This window comes from Triturus cristatus, chromosome 7, assembly GCF_964204655.1.
Source record: "Triturus cristatus chromosome 7, aTriCri1.1, whole genome shotgun sequence".
Lineage (NCBI taxonomy): Eukaryota > Metazoa > Chordata > Amphibia > Caudata > Salamandridae > Triturus > Triturus cristatus.
Window position 1 is genome coordinate 1,603,899,251 of NC_140590.1, and position 19,132 is coordinate 1,603,918,382.

The window sequence follows — 19,132 nt, forward strand, 5'->3', positions numbered from 1 at the left end:
GTAGTGCAGTGGTGTTTGGGTAGTGTAATGGGGTCATGCTGAGGGTAGTGTTTTAGGGTTTAAGGTAGTGCAGTGGTGTTTCTGTAGTGAATGGGGTCTTGCTGGGGATCGTGTTTTAGGGTTTAGGGTAGTGCAGTGGTGTTTGGGTAGTGTAGGGGTAGTGCTGGGGTTGTGTTGTAGGGTAGAGCAGTGGTGTTTGTGTAGTGTAGGGGGCGTGCTGGGGGTAGTGGTTTAGGGTAGTGCAGTGGTGTTTGTGTAGTGTAGGGGGTAGTGTTTTAGGGTTTAGGGTGGTACAGTGGTGTTTGTGTAGTGTAGGGGGTCATGCTCGGTGTAGTGTTTTAGAGTTTCGAGTAGTGCAGTGGTGTTTGTGTAGTGTAGTGGGTCGTGCTCGGGGTAGTGTTTTAGGATTTAGGGCAGTGCAGTTGTGTTTTTATAGTGTAGGGGTCGTGCTGGGGGTAGTGTTTAAGGGTTTAGGGTAGTGCAGTGGTATTTGGGTAGTGTAGGGGTTCATGCTGGGGGTAGTGTTTTAGGGTTTAGGGTAGTGCAGTGGTGTTTGGGAAGTGTAGGTGGTCCTGCTGGGGGTAGTGTTTTAGGGTTTAGGGTAGTGCAGTGGTGTTTGTGTAGTGTAGGGGGTAGTGCTGGTGGTAGTGTTTTAGGGTTTAGGGTAGTGCAGTGATGTTTGGGTAGTGTAGGGGGTCATGCTGGGGGTAGTGTTTAAGGGTTTAGGGTAGTGCAGTGGTGTTTGGGTAGTGTAGGGGTACTGTTGGGTGTAGTGTTTTAGTGTTTAGGGTAGTGCAGTGGTGTTTGGGTAGTGTAATGGGGTCATGCTGGGGGTAGTGTTTAAGGGTTTAGGGTAGTGCAGTGGTGTTTTTGTAGTTTAGGGGGTCGTGCTGGGTGTAGAGTTTTAGGGTTTAGGTTAGTGCTGTTGTGTTTGTGTAGTGTAGGGGTAGTGTTTTAGGGTTTAGTGTAGTGTAGTGGTGTTTGTATAGTGTAGGGGGTTGTACTGTGGGTAGTGTTTTAGGGTGTATGGTAGTGCAGTGGTGTTTGGGTAGTGCAGAGGGTCGGGCTGGAGGTAGTGTTTTAGGGTTTAGGGTAGTGCAGTGGTGTTTGCGTATTGTAGGGGTCTTGCTGGGGGTAGTGTTTTAGGGTGTGGGGTAGTGCAGTCGTGTATGAGTAGTGTAGGGGGCGTGCTGGGGGTAGTGTTTTCAGGTTTACGGCAGTGCAGTGGTGTTTGTGTGGTGAAGGGGGTCGTGCTGGGGCTAGTGTTTTAGGGTTTAGGGTAATGCAATGGTGTTTGTGTAGTGTAGGGGATTGTGCTGGGGGTAGATTTAGGGTTTAGGTAACTTGAGTACTTCGGTGCTCACAAGGGTATTGACTGTCCGAGTCTCGACTTCCTAGCTATACCAGAAGTGTCCTAAAACTGTTAATTTCTAATAACTTCCATTTCTATCGACTTTTACGCATTACGCGTGAGTGTTTCCACTCTGCACCTGAATCCCGTGGGCCTCCCACTTCCTAACCTTTGGTAGTATAGTGTAGACCCAGCGATTCCCTAGGCCTAGGCCTATCCTGTGTTCGTGACAGTGGTTCTTATACCACTTACTTAGTATATGGTTTGCATGGCCCCTAGGGCCTAACTGTATTACTTACCTGTGTGACGTAATATATGCTTAAATAAGACTGTGTTGTACTTACCTCGAATCTCATAAAGAGTGCTGAGGGTTTGACTAGAATAAATACATTCTATTTTTATATATATCTGTTGTGGTGTCTTTTCATTTGGTATTCAAGGGATTATATATGGTATAACAGCTGGCTTCACATGCCATTCAGAGTTTAGCCTAAGACTGCTCTTGTCCATGCTACCACTAGGATAGCTGGTCTATAAGGTTGACTTTACAACCAATCACCATAAGGGTTGTTTGGACTGATACAAGGTGTACACTAGAATTAGTGACATCATATATCAGGCCAACTTCACACAGTGCTGTCCGTCCACTACAGACCTGAGATACTTCTTGTGAGCTGCGTGAATGGGAATATGGAAGTAGGCGTCCTTGAGATCTATGGTAGCAAGGAAGTCACTTTGTGAAAGAAGAGGAAGGACCTGCTGAAGTGTGACCATGTGGAAATGGTCTGAGTGTATGTATAGGTTTAAGGGTCTGAGGTCTAAAATAGGTCTCAGAGAGCCGTCCTTTTTTGCTATGAGAAAATACAGGGAGTAGACTCCCGTGGTTTGTTGGCGCAGGGGAACCAGTTCTATTGCATTTTTTTGTAGAAGGGAGATTACCTCCTGCTTTAGCAGAGATAGATGTTCTTGTGACATTGGACGCTGTTTGGGTGGTATGTTTGGGGGGGGGGGGGGGTAGAGGTGAATTTGAGACAGTAACCTGATTGAACAATCTGTCGCACCCACCTGTCTGTGGTGATGTTGTTCCAGACAGGAAGGAACTGTTGCAGTCTTCCCCCGACAGGAGTGGAATGGTCCGGGGGAAGCGGAGGGAAGTCACTGGGTAGGGGTGGAGGCAGAGCGAGTGCTGTTAGTCTTCCCTCTGCCCTTGTTATTGTTGCCTCTGTACCCTCCTCTCTGGTAACCTCTGGTGAAGGTTGACAGGGTGGAAGCCTTGTAAGAGGTGGAAGGATTGTCTGATGAATATCCTCTGGAGTTGCCTCTGTAGGAGGAGCGACGAAAAGAACGTCTGGGAGCTTGCGATTGCAAGGCTCCCATTGACTTGGCTGTGTTCGTGTCCTTTTTCATTTTCTCCAGGGAGGAGTCTACATCAGGGCCAAAGAGGTGCTGCTGGTCGAATGGCTGGTTCAGGATCAAACTTTGTACCGCAGGCTTAAAGCCTGAAATGGGTAGCCGAGCGTGCCTACGCAAAAGCACACTGGTATTTATAGCTCTGGAGGCGGTATCTGCCACATCAAGAGCGCAACAAATGGAGGTATTGGTGATTAGTTTACCATCCTGCATGAGGTCGTTGGCTTTGCTTTTATATTTGTCCGGGAGGTGTTGCAATAGGGACTCTAACTCGTCATAATGTGCCCTATCATATCTGGCTAGCAGGGCCTGAGTGTTGGCGATGCGCCATATGTTAGCCGCTTCTGAGGCTGTCCTCTTGCCGGAGGCGTCCAAGAGTTTAGACCAGTGTGTCCCAAACTGTGGTCTGCGGACCCCCAGGGGTCCCTGACACATTCCTAGAGGGTCCGCAGGCAGCAGTTTTGAAAGCACTGCAAAGTATCTTGTTTAATTAGCAATTTTCAAAGAACAATAAAAGTGTCAAGATAACACCAGTGATTAATGTCCCTGCTGGAGAGAGATGAGAGTTTTGTCCAGTGGCAGCTTTGACTTATCTAATGTAGCACAGAGGGTTAATATGCCTACTGCAAAAAATGTGTACCATGCATTTTAAAAAACAGTATTTTATGTGCATAGGTGAGTGTGTTACTGCTTTTGTCAGATAGATTATTTTGTTACTGTGCAGCTCATAAGTGACAATCGTAATCTAGCACAGTGACCTATAAACTGTCATCAAACAGCTGCTTGCAAACTGCAAGGTACAAGTTAGTGACTTATGTTTTTTCCCAGTCTTTCATTATCCTGATGCTGCTAAAAAGGTTTATTTGGGTGGAAATATATTTTTATTGTTAAAGTCAATGCTAACCACTGTGTTATGTTCTGAATCCTGAGTTTGTGCTTCTCCAGACCAAGCACTCTTTAAAAATGCCTATCAGTATGAATGACATGTGAATTCTACACCTTGTAGTCCCCTTTGCCTTATGTAACATTTTCTATACACTGATTTACACGTATGATTCACTGTCTCTATATGTGTGTGATGTAAAGTGCTCTGACAACCTACAATGGTATGAGAGATGCTATAAAAAATTAAATACAGGTGACAGAGGGGCTTTGGGGAGATGAGAAGCACTGTTGGAAGGTGATAGTGGGGGAATCATTGAAGACCCCCCAGAAAGATTGTCGTATTCTAATGCATAGTCAGGTCTTCATTTACTATTCTTTAAAAGCTAATACAATTCAATATATAATGATAAATGTGTTGTAGACTGCACCATTGTTTCCTAAATGTTTTGGGGGGAGAGCCTCCCAAAGCCCCCTTTGTAGTGGTCAGGCTCACTCACTGCACTTGGTGTGCACCGTATGGGGACTGGTCTGAAATCATTTGCCAGGGCTGCTTTGGATTTCCAGTCTGGCCCTGGCAGGAGCAGGAGCCTCTTACTGCGAAATAAAACCAACCATTGAAAAGTTAGTCACGGAGATGCAGCACCAACCTTCCCTTTAACTTTTTTTCGTTTTTTTTGCAAAATCTTTCAATATAAAATACAACAGAAGTGGCGGAGAGTGTAGTTAGCCTCCTTGGCTTAACACACTCCGCCACTTCAGAAACGCAGGGCTGCACCATATTTTCAAGAATATGGTGCAGCCCTGCGTTTCCCCCGCGCTGACGCTACACTTAACAGGGGAAGATTGTTTATGTACAGGAAGGTCCTGCACATCCAAAATCTTGAAATGTCGTTTTGTCACTTCTATGTGTGCTGCTTAATGCAGCACATATGGAAATTACAAATTGTCATTTTTTTTTTAAAGATTGTTGATGTGCAGGAAGGGTCACCTTCCTGAACATAAACAATCCAAGGCATTTTGCAAAAACGAGGATAAATGAAGCATTTCTCCTTGTTTCGCCAAGTTAAGACCAGGTTTTCCCTGGTCTTAATTTTGGCGCTGCCTCCCATTTACGCTGCCCTTGTAAATGGGGGTCTGCGTCAAAATCAATGGGTGTTGCAGGGGAAACGCCCACCGCAACACCCACTGCCCACCCCTTTCACGCTAAGCATTGGGTGAAAGGGGGTCTTATTTACAAGGCAGCGTTAAGCCACGTTAAGTGGCTTAACGCTGCCTTGCGAATAAGGCGAAGCCCCTATCGCCGCGGGAACATCTCAGAAAGTGATGTTCCCATGGTGATAGGGGCTTGTAAATATGCACCTAAAATCATTAGTAAGTCGAGTATTTGTTTTGTGTGCACGCGTGTGTTAATGTTTTTGAATTACTATTTTAATGTTTGAAATTTAAATCCTACAAATTGCTTGGGGGTCCCCGGCTTCCAGTGCTGACTCAATGGGGGGTCCTCAGGAGTCAAAAGTTTGGGAACCACTGGTTTAGACTCTTTATCGGGTAGGGCTGCATCACCTGATGTTTGAGAGTTAGCTCTCTTCCTGGCATTGGATACCACCATGGAGTCTAATGGAACAGGGCCCTTTAATGTAAGCTGGGTCTGTAGGGGCAGCTTTGTATTTCTTTTCTATGCGAGGGTTGATGACCCGAGCCCTAGCAGGATCTTTGAATATATCAGGAGCATGCTTAATAACCCCTTTGAGCATGGGTAAAGTAATTGTAATTGTAATAGAACTTTATTTCGACATAAAGACATATCATAAAAGTAATACATAACATCAATAAAAAAAGAAGAAAAACGAACAATTTGGTGAACACAGTATAAAAACCTACAGAATCAACAAAATAAAATAATAACTAAGTTTTAAAAGCCAATACAGGCAGAAACACATTACTGTAACAACTGTTTCCTTGCAGTTCTTATCCTCCAACCCCAGCCCAGAAATTTAGCCATACAGCAGGCAAAGAAAGGACGGGCAACTGAGCGCAATATGCGTAAAGCTTCCAAGTATGATCTTGTGCCCAGACTCCTACATAGAGGCTTCAACCATCTCAACCTAGGCACAACATAAGCATGGCACTCAAACAACAAATGAGCTATGGACTCAACCCTTGAGTCACAAAAGGGGCAATACGGTGTAGTTTGGAGTGGAGGTTTCCAAGTAGAAGTTAGGAGTCCTAAGGGAAGAACACCCACCCTAAATTTGAAGTATAATGCTCTGTCACCCGGGTTATGGATTGAGTCCAGGTAAGGTTCTCTGAAAGGGATCTCCTTAACTAGCAGAAACTGGGCAACAGATTTACAATGATTAGGGTTACACAACCTCTCGTTATCCACCCAAAGCCAATAAGCCTTCTTTAGCATTTGTTTTGAAGGTGCTGTTCTATTGACCCAGGCATCTCCTAAACCCAACTCATGAAGAAATCGCTTAACCTCCCTGAGCCAGTTTACCTTATACCAGCCAGATAAGGATAAGATTTCGCTTAGGGCATCTGCATAGCTACTCAATTCAGGGACATTCCATATCCTGGCCCATAATAAAAGGGGACGTAGCCTAGCTTGCTCGCAGATTGGGCGTGTGCCTGCATCTAGCAAGAGGGGAATTGTAGGGGTACTATGGGGTAACTTCATAAGAACTTTATAGAAATTGTTTTCGAGGTGGGTCAAGATGTCTACTCTCTGTGTGCCCCACAATTCCACACCATACAATGCTGCACTCACCACCCTTGCCCTATAAATGTCTAGTAGTGCCCCAATAGGTTTTAAAAGAGAGGCACGTTGTTCTTTGAGCAGGGCCCCTGTGACCCTCTTATGGGTCAGAAACACCTTTTGGTGGTGCGCCTTCCAACTCATATTGACACACAGTCGAATGCCTAGGTAGTCAAATTCATTGACTCTGTCAAGAGGAACAGAGTCCAAGGTGGGAGGAACAACAGTTTTCCTGGGGGGGTTAAGAACAAGGAATTTGGTCTTGCTTATGTTTATGGACAGGCCCTTGATGTCACAAAAGGCCTTAAAACTGGAAAGCAACTTTTGGATACCTACTGGTGACTTTGAGATTAGGAGGGTATCATCCGCAAATAGGAGCGTAGGAACTTTCTTACCAGCCAAGGATGGTGCATCTGACGGATGTTGAAGCAGATGCTCCACCACTCCGTTAACATAAAGAGAAAACAGAGTGGGGGCAAGCACGCACCCCTGGCGGACGCCCCTATCTACGGGAATACGAGATGTTTTTTCCCCCTGGGTACCCCATCTAATCTGAGCAAAGTTGCTTTCATGAAACTTTATGAGCAAGGCCAACAAATAAGGAGGTATGCCCAACCTATCGAGGACATTCCACAATTGGACTCGTGGGACCAGGTCGAAGGCAGTTCGCAAGTCTATAAAGACTAAATACAAGCTGCCCCCACCCAGCACAACCACTTTCCAGTAAATCATTAAAAGGCGAAACGTCTGCTCGATGGTACCCATCCCTGATCTAAAACCTGCCTGAAAATCTGACAAAACCTGGTTTTCTTCGACCCACTGCAAGATCCTGCCTAGTACCACTTTGCCCGCGACCTTTTGTGTTGAGTCGAGCAGGCTAATAGGGCGATAGTTAGCTGGGTCGTCCCGACAGCCTTTTTTAAAAATAGGGACGACCTCAGCGCCCCTCCATGAGTCAGGGAGAGAACCTCCCAACACAGCCTCATTCAGAAGTGAGGCAATTAGTCTACTCCTCAGTGATGGATATTTCTTCAGCAGGTCGCCCGGAATTCCATCAGGACCAGCAGCCTTATTAGATATAATACAGCTGATTGCCCTTTCAACTTCCTCGGTGTTGAAGGGGCAGTCATTAATGGAAATCTCGGTTGGTAAGCTGGCGAGAAGACCCGTATTAAGATGGGATACCCCACATTGGACAGAGTACAGTTTGAAAAAGTGGGCAAACCAGACGTCACCAGGAATATTACAAGTAAACTGAAAATCAAGAGGTTTGTCCCTAGCTCTCAGCAGATCCCAGAACCCCTTGGAGTCTTTCCTGGTGCTTGCCTCCACTAGATCCCACCAAAAACTGTATTCATGGGCCTCCTTCGCCTCTGCCACAACTTTTTTATAGAGTTTCCTCGCCAATCTAATATTGCCTGGATCCTTGCTTTTCACTGCGGAAATAAGTTCCCCCTTAGCAACCCGACATTTAGAGGAATACCACTTATTTCTTGCCCTAGGAGCACCTTTCGCAGAAACCCTCACGCTAGTTTGGGGTATAATAAACAAATCGCTTAGTACCGCGATGGTTTCTGTGAATATTGGTAAAACATTTTGGCTGGTAGCACCCAGGGCATCAAGGCGCAGCCCCACCGCTAACATAGTGGTCCCTGCCTGAGCCAACCTTCCCTCGTCCGCTGCTACTTTAGCTCACTTTAGGCGCCTGCCACAGCACGAAGGTACAAGCTCATGAGAGGTGCCCTGACTCACCCCATACCTGCTCCACGCCGGACTTCAACAAGCAGCATATCGAGGAGGGCGGGACTGCGAGGACCAGCTACCACAGCGCCTGGAGAAGCAGTGGCGCAGCTGGGTCCTCTTCCAAGCCCCTCCCCTTGTTCACTTAGCCCTACATATACCGCATCAATAACCGCGCTAGCGGAACGCGCGCGGAACGAGCCCGAAGCGAAGACCGGGCTAAGAGCGGGCCGTTTGAGGCCGTTCGAGGTCTGCGAGGTCTGGTCGGGGCCACCCTCTTTTGTTCTTTTTCCATCATTTCAGTGTTTGAGCCTAACTGTTAAACCATTTTATCATTTTATCCCCGCTGTTAAGTCAGGGGGTTGCCTTTGTTGTTGTTGTTAAGCTATGTGCACCAGGTTAACACGGAGTAAGGCCGCAAATGGCGGTCTCCCAATCAATGGTCCTATGGACGATTTTATCACCCGTACCAACACAGCTATAGACCATGAAATTTCCAAACTTCAGACTCGTGTCTCCCTGGAATTGGCATCCGCTAGGAGACTATCCCAGGTAATCGACCTGTCCAAAAGATCCTCCTTGGGCCATATAGCCACCGCGGTTACCCCGGCGCGTCCAGCTATCCCCCATTGTGTAGTCACACAGGTTGATGTCCACCATACCCCGACTTTTCCTTTACTCCCCTCTACTTTAGAGCCATCGACTCAGGTTAGTACAGTGAATCTACCTACCATTTCTTTCAAGCAGGATGCTAGTTCTAATTTTCCCATCCCTGCATTGTTTTCACCTAGGTGCACCATTAGCAAAGATAATCAATCTAAAAGAAAATGCACCTCTCGGTCTGCTTACCGTCGTAAGAAGGCTAAAATTGCGGTTGCACAACAGCCGAAATTGACTAGCGTTCCGGTTTCTAACCTCATAGGAGGGTGTGTTTCCAGGGAACAACCACATTGTGAGGGAGTTAAAGAGGGGACAGTTTCTGCTTTCTCCACTGCCTTTTCCGCCACTATGGCAGAGGATGAGGGCCTACATGCAGAGAGTGTAGAAAGGAATGAAGGGGAATTTATAGGCTTAGTCTGGGAAACTCTTAAGAAACTTCTTTCCCCCCTTGATCTTAGACTCTCACGCATTGAGAATAACTTGCTTGAGATGGAAAAGAGCATTATTGCTCTGGCCACTCTCGGCCTGAGAAGTCTAGAAAATCAGGGCTTTCCTGTAGTTGAGACATCACCTCATGTTTTAATTCCTCAAGTCCCGCAATCCTCCCCTCCAGCATCAGCTTTTGCACGATCGGTTCCTACATCGGGGACTGTGGGTGTGGATCATAGTACCACCGCCCCTAAACTTAAGGCTCCCAAGTGCCCCACCCCTCAACCATTAGTCAAACCCAATGCAGGTGCACCGCATAGACCCCCTCCCAGTGAAGTGGCGTACCATCCAACCCAGAGCCCTCCTGTTAAGAATAACTTTAGAGGGGGCTACATTGATCTCCCTCCAGAGGCCAATGACTATGTGGTTGTGCTGACGGGTGTCCCCCAGTTGGGAAACGGCCAACATGAGAACCACTGGTCTCTGAAGAATAAGATAATGCATTGGCTCAATGTGAATAGACCAATTCCCAATGGCTGGAGAAGTAGAGTCTTGATGGTACGCAGAATCCCCTGGGAGGATCCTATAAGGAAATCTAGTCCCGGGGATTGTATAGTGGTGACCTTTGATGACCCTCATACGGCACACCACATCTGTTCCTGGCCCATTGGTGAAGGTTCTCTTGTTATACCTAGGCCATTGTCCTTTTTTATCCACCACATCCTAGATATACACAGGAAGAGGACTGGTCTCTAGTACACCACCACAATTGGAGGAGTCATCCCAAAAAATTCCATGATTCCCCCTTAAACTGGAATGGCTTCCCAACCTCGAATAGGTTTGCTGGTCTTGAGGAGGTAGATTGACTCGTATGCCAACCTGCTCTCCAAGTTCCTTTACCACAGGTTTTAGGGCTCACAGAATCTTTTCCTGTGTTGATTGAACCTCCTGTTGTTAGTTCTCTAAGCCTAGAGGGTATGCATTGTGTTTTACCTACAGAGGTGGGTTTGAATACGTCATGTATTTTCGACTCCCAAGTCGTAACGGAACGACTGGACCCACCACGTATGATTCCCTTGCTTCCAACTCAGAATGTTTCACCAATTAGGAAGTTGACTGATGCAGCAATGGCTCCCTACTACCACCAGACTGAGCCACCGCTTAGGTTAAATAGAACTGCTGTGGGGGTGGCAGGACCTGTGTCCAATTTGGCTACACTAGACAACCCTCTAAGGCAGTTTACTCCAGATGACCCCTTGCTAAAGATTATAAGCTGGAATGTGGCAGGGCTCGCCCGCAATTTTGAAATTCCTGAATGGAATGCCTTTTTGGCCTCTTATAACATCTGTCTTTTGCGGGGAACCTGGTGCCTCGAACCTAGGCATAGAGTGGGCTTTACGACCTACTTCGTCCCAGCTTCCCAACAACATGGATGTAAAGGTCGCCCGTCGGGTGGCCTCCTTATATGGGTCAATATCGCACTAGGTTTAAGTGTAAGCCAAAAGTCCACGCATTCTCCTGATCTCCAGAGGATAACCATACTATGCCCAGGGGGAAGGAAGCTAGAAGTTTTTAACCTCTATTTAAGGGGGGCCAGGGGCGGGTCATCAACTCTATCCTCTACAGGATTAAACAGCGATCTAGCCGCCTGCAGTATTGATTCTTACGTTCTTCTCGCAGGCGACTTCAATTGCTGTTTTGAACCACTGGCTAGGGAGGATATCTTGGACACTTGGGATGAGGACACAAGGAGAGGTATTCCCACCCTGACCCTAGACACGATCCCTAAATGGTCCCAGAGTGCGGTAGACATCAATGCACTCTGTATGGAACATGACCTAAGACCAACTAACGGACGATCTAAATCGGATCCTATGGGTGCGCATACCTACAACAGGTTGGGACATACCTCCAGAATAGATTATCTTATGTTGAATTATAATTTGTGGTCATTCCATTATGATATGGAGGTTATAGCGTCTTGTGATAGTGACCACAATCCTCTCTCCTTAACATTGATTCCGCCCTGGCAGGTTGGGAACTTAATTAAGATTCCCCACAAGTGGAAATCCTCTCATGAGCTTGTACCTTCGTGCTGTGGCAGGCGCCTAAAGTGGGCTAAAGTAGCAGCGGACGAGGGAAGGTTGGCTCAGGCAGGGACCACTATGTTAGCGGTGGGGCTGTCCAACAAGAAATCCTCCTCAACAGGGTCTGTGTGTAGGTCGACGCCGTGGTACTGGGCAGCTCGTTTTACGAGCTGATTAAAGCCCATGGTGTCCTCTGGTGGTGAAGGCCTAGAGGGGTAGATGTCGTCTTGCGGGAGATTTGGGACATCAGGTGTATTATAGTCATCCCAAGGGTCAGGGGAACCAGGTGGGCTGGGATCCCCTAGTGGCACATCGTCCGCACCTCCCCGTGTCATCAGAGGTGTCATCATCATCTAATGGTGTAGGAGAGTGAGGTGGTGGAGGAGGAAGAAGAGGAGGGGGTGGAGGTGGTGGAGAAGGGACTCTAAGAGGGGATGTGGCAATGTCCCTCTTTTTAGGTGGTGGAGCAGGTGTAGGCTTGTCCCGTGGTCTTTTCCTGGAGCTTAGTGTCAAATGACCAGTTTTAGGGTCTTTAACCAGAGTTTTTTGTGCAGGATCTGGCCGAAAAAGCTCTGCTGATGAATCTTGGTTTTTCGGCGCTGAGTGTTTCGGTTTCGAGGACTTTTGAGGCATCGACTCCGGAGTGTCCTTGGGTTTGGACCCGTGTTTTACAGTCTCTGAATGTTTTTTGGGTCCTGATGATTTTTTCGGCTCCGAAGAGTGTGTGTCCGAACTCTTGGGGAGTGGCTTCTTGGTCGGCTCTGAGTGTTTTTTCACTGCCGGCGAGTTGGTCAGATGATTAATTGGAGTCTGTGTGCTTTTTATCTTTGGTTCCTCTATAGGTTTGGGTAGACACACACACGTGTCTCCTAGCGATACTAAGAACTTTGTGAGCTCGGAAGATGTAAGTTTCCCTGTGAAGGGGACATATGGTGTGGGTGCACACGTGGTGTTTCAGATGGATATGGCTATTCGTATTGGTATATATATTGTTTTATCTGTTCTAGATATTGACATACATTTGAAGGATCTGTGATGTACATATTTTGCATGGGCGTGACTCACGTGGATAATGATCTCTTCGCTGTAGGTAAGCCGTGTCTGTGTGTGTGACGAGCACATCGGTGGGGCTATCTAGGACCTAGAATCGAAATAAAAAAAAAAAAATTGGGCACTTTAGAGTGGCAATATTTAATATGTACTTCAGGTGTTAGGTTTTCTACACCTCTTTTTTTACTTGCAGGATTGTAGACCATAGCTATATATGAAGTCCTTTATCTAACAAGGCTGATTGAACGACTATCCGTGTCTTGATGGGACGTATGAGCATTATACATTCTTTGCTATTTTGGATCACTTCCGGTCTTTTAGGTAAGATGTCGGGGGATGTTGATTCTTTGGTATGTGAAATGGTGCTTTGTTTGGTCTTTTTTCATTTGTATTAGTGTTTCAGTGTTGACATCAATTGGCGACTACTTGGTACTCACCAGGTGTGGTGGCATGTTAATACATGTTCATGGGAATGGCAGTGGTTTCCTCTATTGTTCTACACAGGATCAACTGACAGGATGAATGGGCACTATTCACTAGTTGAGAATCTTTCTGTTTTGATACTTTTCACCCATGTGGGATTTATGGTGTCCTATCCCTTTTGTCTTTTGCTTTGCTTCCTTTTCATTCTCAGTGTTTTAGTGTCGTGTTCAAGAAATGTAAAAAGAGAATTTACACCGTATTGTGCCAATTATGTGTTTGTATTGTTTCCAGCCCTGAAGAGTCAGAGTGTGACTTTCTCTCTGACGAAACACGTGTCGGCTGACTCTTTGTGTTCTCGCCTGATGACCCATTAAAGGATACACAAAAATCGCGAAGCATCAGCATTTTCATGTCATACCAAAGACACACATACTTTGTGGAACTGATATTTGTATGAGTGCACGGGACTGTTGAGTCGGTGCTTGTTGTTTTGGTCGAGGGCTTTGAGGTGGAAGCAGCGGTCGACACGGAGGAGGAGTGCGGTTTCTTTTTCGGTGCCGAAGATTGAGTTTCGGCACCGGACGTAGGCTGGCTCAAGCCTGAAGGCTTGGTGGGCTTCTTTGCCGGGCCCGAGGGCAGGGCGTGGGAAGCGGTGTGTTGGTGTGCACCTGGGCCCGAAGGCGAAGGTGTAACCGAAACCTTTATTGTATGGAGGGGGGTCGAGGTCGACGTCTTTACATACGACCCTCTGTGCCGGACTGATTTTTTCGACGTCGGAGTCATCGGCTTCAGAAGCGCTGACAAGGCCTTCTTCAATCCGCTCCGGGTCATCGACGCCCTCTTGGAAGATGTCGTCAGGGATTTCTGTCGACGGGCGAGTCATGGTCCTCCGAGCTCGCCGATCCTGAATGGTCTTCTTGGAGTGGAAAGAGGCACAAGCTGGACAGTCTCTGGCCTCGTGCTCCGGTGACAAGCAGAGGTTACACACCTCATGCAGATCGGTGTGGGGAAACTTCGACCCACATCGAGGAAATTTTTTGAATGGCCTTCTTTCCATGAGCCAGATGCTAAGGCCCAGGTAGGCCCGAAGGCCTTCATCGACGACCGGAACCGAGAACTTCGACTTGGAGAGATGCGTGACGAGTAGGGTTCGCGATCGAGACAATACCGTGGAAAGGGTGAAGGATTGCGCGTCGAAATGGAATCAGTAACGGTTCCGAACTGGAGAGCAAGAAACACATCCGAGCCCGATGGCGGAAAGAAACTATCTGAGGATGGAGCCGATGCCCATGCACACCAGCATCCTAGGGAGGAGTCACCTATCTCGTGACTTCCAAAGACTTTCCAGGACAAAAACAAGTGCAAACATCCGGGCCCAACACCAGATGGAGATCTATGTATATTGTGTAATCTGCAGCTCATATGACTCGAACATATAGATATATAAAAATGGGTGTATGTAGTCAGATGAAGGTAGTGCTATATAGACATAGATATAGACAGATACATATAACTATAAGCATAGATAGATGCAAAGACAGATAGCTAGACACGCATAGCTAGGTAGAGATAGATAAGTTAAGATAGATAAGCTTGCATAGGTATACATATATTTAAAACGGCATGGATAGTTAAATATAGAGAGAGAGCAGATAGATAGATAGATAGATAGATAGATAGATAGATAGATAGATAGATAGATAGATAGATAGATAGATAGATAGATAATGACATGGGAACTGAAAAGTTTCAGCATGTCACTGTTCCGTTTTGTAGTTAATATTTTTCAGGAGCCTCGACAATGTGGAGGCTCCTGGTGTCTTCCAGTGCCTGCCTTGCTGTCCGTGCTGTGCCCCTCCAATTCCTCATCTACCCTAATCTTTGTCAAGGGAAAACTTTGGGCAACCATGCCCCCAGCAAGCTCTTTCTGAAAATACATCCGTATGGTTGGTCTGATAAGTAACCAGAAGCTGGTGCATAGTAGGCTGGGTCCTCCACACCTCTTTGCACTGACGCCCACAGCTCTGAAATTAGCAGATATACGAACACTTTCTAGTCCGCTACTAGGTTTATGGAATCTATAAGCTTATAATGGTAAAGTAAAGAGATATAAGGGTAATAAAGTTTTATTATTTCAGTTTTTTCTTTCCTCAAATATATGACTTATACATAGCACCCTGGTGTTTAAGGGGGAAATCATTATTTAAGAAAATACATCTAAAATCAATATGCAAAAAACATACCTGTGACCCACTTTCATCAAAAATAATGTGAACTGCTGTTTTGGCGACAGAAATGGATTGTTTCTTAGTAAACCCCTAGTCATAGAAAGAAAATTATAATGCAACACACAATATTTTTATATATTTAAAATAACAATTCCACAGTAAAATACAAATTGTAAAAACAGCAACATGAGCAATTGTTGGAATTTTGATAACCAATTTACCGGGGCAAACAAGTAACAAGAATACATGCTTCCGCTTCCATGTAAAAAGTGGACCATCCACAAAGCATGTAGCTTTTCAAAGATAGAGTTTAAAGTCTATGGGCCTGATTCACAAAAGTAACATACACTTTGGAGTAAGTTTACTACTTTTCAGTTTTCAGAAACTCTGATTGTAAGTTACTACTGAAAAAAACCACAGTATCGAAGTCCAGCACTACACATGGCCAAACACTGACTGAAACACCCTCCCATAGAAAATAATGGAAGTTGCAGTACCAATGGTTTGCCATGTGTGGTGCCCCATTTAATACGAAAGTGTAAGTTACTGCAAAAGTGTAAGTTACTACAAAAGTACAGTTTATGAATACTGAAAGGTAGTAAACTTACTCAAGAGTGTAAACTTATTAAAAAGCGCAGTTTGTGAATCAGGCCCCATGCCTTTAAACCAGGAAACATCTATTACAAAGTAGGCATTACATCGTAATGCATTTACAACACAGTCAGTACCACGACTGCGACAATACCAGGAGTTCCTTTACAACGCAAGTCATTGAAACAACTTGCTTTAGGGAATGTGGTGTTGGATTGGTGCTAGATTTTAAGTCCAACACCTTCCCTACTGATACATCGACTGGAGTTGGAATATTAATTTCAACTATTCTAAAGTCCAGCGCTTCCCTAAAGCAAGCCGTTGTAATAGCACTCGTGGTAACGACAGTCATGGTACTGACTGCATTGTTAAGCCACACGTAGTTTTCGCATGTGTGGTAACAGATGCTATTCCTTTAGACCAGGGGTCTCCGACTTTTTCTGTAGTGAGAGCTACTTCCGAGCAGTGATAGTCATCATGGGCTACTGAAGGTAAAGCAACTCACACATTGTTACCACACGCCCCCACACCCAGCTTAATTGGCTTCAAGCCTAATGTCCATACAGCCAGATACTATAGTTTGAACAAAATACTGTGACTACGGACACTGACAGGGCTACCATGTGTGTCAGAGAACGCGTGGTCTCTGGGGCTGTATGAACATGTGTGTGTATGAATGGGATATTTGTGTACGGGTGAAGGAGAGACTGTGTGGCACAAGACATACCTTTCACCATATGTGGCACTGTTACATGTATAACAAAAATGGGAGAAATTAAAAGTGCATAAAAATGTTCAGCAAAAATGTTAAGAGTATGGAACATTTTTCTGCACTTTGAATTTCTCCAACTTACAATTAATGGCTGTACTTTTCACTTATAAATATAGCACTGTATCGAGAAAATTAAACTTAAGAATTAACTTTGTTCATCTGAGTTCCATAAAACTCATCATTTTGTTTTTCCATTTCCAAGTGTCACATTTACAAATAATAAGCATCTTGCTCCTAGTGGCCTGTAGACATAGTGCCATATACATAACATAAAAATACATTTCTTTAAATGGGAGAAATTTTAAGTTAATAAGCATACTTCATAAAACATTGAGAGATATAAGTCCTAATTGAAAGTGGAGAAAGACAATAATGTTTATACGTTGGTGACTAAACTATGCTAGTAAAAATCTTTGTACCGTAATAGTATAAATTGTAATACAATTTTTTGTTTTTTATATTATGTGTGCATTTTACCTGTTTGTTTTAACTTTTTAGGCATGATATCAAACTGTCAAATAAACTGAAACTGAAAGTGGAGAAAGAAGTGAATACTTAATGTTTCATAGAAATAGTTTTCTTCACTTTACATTTATACCATTTGAAACAAATGACTATTTTCAATTATAAATATGGCACAGTGTCTACTGGCCACTGGGAGCAAAAGGTCCTCTACTGGTAAAACTTGTCACACTTTGAAATGGGAGAAAACTAAAGTGAAGAGTTAATCATTAAGGTAACTTTACATAGTAATTTTCTCCCATTTACAAGAATTCAGAGACATCATTTGTTCTCATTCTTCAATATTGAGTCAAATAGGACTTTTATCTATTAGTTAAATACTTCAGTCCTTCGTCCTACTCAACTTATGCTAGTTGTGTGACTGTGTTGGTGCGACGCGGGATGGGGTTTATACCGGCGGGAACTGAGGTGGGGCCCTGTGGCAGATATTGCATGATCTGGGGGAAGCTTCACTCTCACACAATACTGTTCGCTTGCTATTACGGCCCCAATGTAGATGACCCGGCGACACTTCTGAACATGTGGGGAAAGATACAGACACTGGGCATCTCTCATGTCATCCTGGGAGGCGATTTCAATACCGCGCTTCGGCCCGTGGAGGACCGTTCACATCCTCAGCCGTCTCATTACTCTCATACCCAACGCACCCTGGTTAACATAACGGACGAGCATCAGCTGATCGATGCCTGGCGACATCTCCACCCCTCACTCAGTCAAGGCACACACCACTCCGCTGTACATTCCACATGGGCCCGCATCGACTATATATTTCTGTCAGCTGGCCTTGCCCCATGGCTGGTCAAGGCATGTCACCTGGCACGCACATTTTCAGATCACTCCCCTGTGTTGCTATCGCTGCGCGCCCTTGATGTGTCCCCATACCTGAACTGGCGCCTCAACCCTGCGCACCTCACCGACTCAGTATTTCTGGCAGAATTAGAGGACGATATAACAGACTTCTTTATCCGTAACACTAGCACAGTCTCCAAATTCACTACCGTATGGGAAGCTTTCAAGGTTACTGTGAGGGGGTTGTGCATAGCGAAGGGCGGAGGGGTCCTCAAATGCCTGCGCGGGGACGTGCGCAGACGGGAGGCTGAACTGTTGCTACTAGAGCGCGAGCAGGCGCGGAACACACATGATCGGGTGGTTGCAGCGCGTCTTAGAGAGAAACTGAATGAATATACAGACGCTGCCGCTAAAGAGTGCAAGTTCCTGGGGAAGCCTTATGTTGCGCGTATATATGGCGAAGGTGACAGACCCGGTAAAGCATTGGCTTCGGCGGTACGGCCACCTCGTTACCGAAATTATGTGTCCTCTCTGTTGGATGGCCACGGGGTGCCGCAGAGGGACACTGCGGCTCAGCTCCGAGTCCTTACTGATCATTACATCGGTCTGTACACCTCCCGTAGGACGACTCCGATTGCATTGCATGAGTATCTTGATGACACCGCAATAGCCTGGTTGGGCCCATCCCAGCAGAAATTTCTGCATCACGAACTGGAACTTGATGAGATCAAAGACGCGATGGTGTCCATGAAGTCGGGCAAGGCACCGGGCTCGGACGGCTTACCGATAGACTTCTACAAAGCCTTTATCCATGTCCTTGCCCCTATACTGAAGCAATTGTATTATTCTGCCCTTGAGGAAGGTATCCTACCGGGGACCATGCGCGAGGCTCTCATCACATCTCTGTTGAAGCCGGGTAAACCCCCGGAGTACTGTGACTCGTACAGACCCCTCTCTTTGCTGAACACGGATAGTAAGATACTGGCGAAGGTACTAGCAACGCGCCTTAATCTACTGATGGAACGTCTCTTCCTTCCCGACCAGGCCGGGTTCGTCCCGAACCGAGCGACTTCCCACAATCTGCGCACCCTGCAGGCAGTGATCCAGGACACCGATCCCCGATGCGAGGCCGCGGCGGTTTTCCTGGACGCCACTAAGGCGTTCGACTCACTTGAGTGGGATTACCTGCTGGCCCTGTTGGAGCGGATGGGACTACCCTTCAACTTCCTGGACTGGATCCGGTTGTTGTACCGCCGACCTCAAGCGGCGGTCCTTCATCAATGGGCCCCGCTCTGCCCCCTTCGTTATCCACAGAGGCACCCGTCAGGGATGTCCTCTCTCTCCAGTCCTATTCGCCCTCGCTATAGAACCGCTGGCGGCCAAACTTCGGCAACACCACAAGCACCGATCCCTTATTTATCCGGAGCGCCAACTGCT

At 46.1% G+C, this 19,132-nt stretch overlaps 1 protein-coding gene across 1 annotated transcript in view; it reads right to left on the bottom strand.

Moving 5' to 3' along the window:
• Nucleotides 1-19,132, bottom strand: part of SYCP2 (synaptonemal complex protein 2) — a 4,998,961-nt gene that overhangs the window by 3,632,736 nt on the left and 1,347,093 nt on the right. Inside the window, exon 16 of the mRNA XM_085615168.1 lies at nucleotides 15,037-15,111. Coding sequence (XP_085471294.1) covers nucleotides 15,037-15,111 — 75 coding nt within the window. The remainder of the gene's footprint in view (nucleotides 1-15,036; nucleotides 15,112-19,132) is intronic.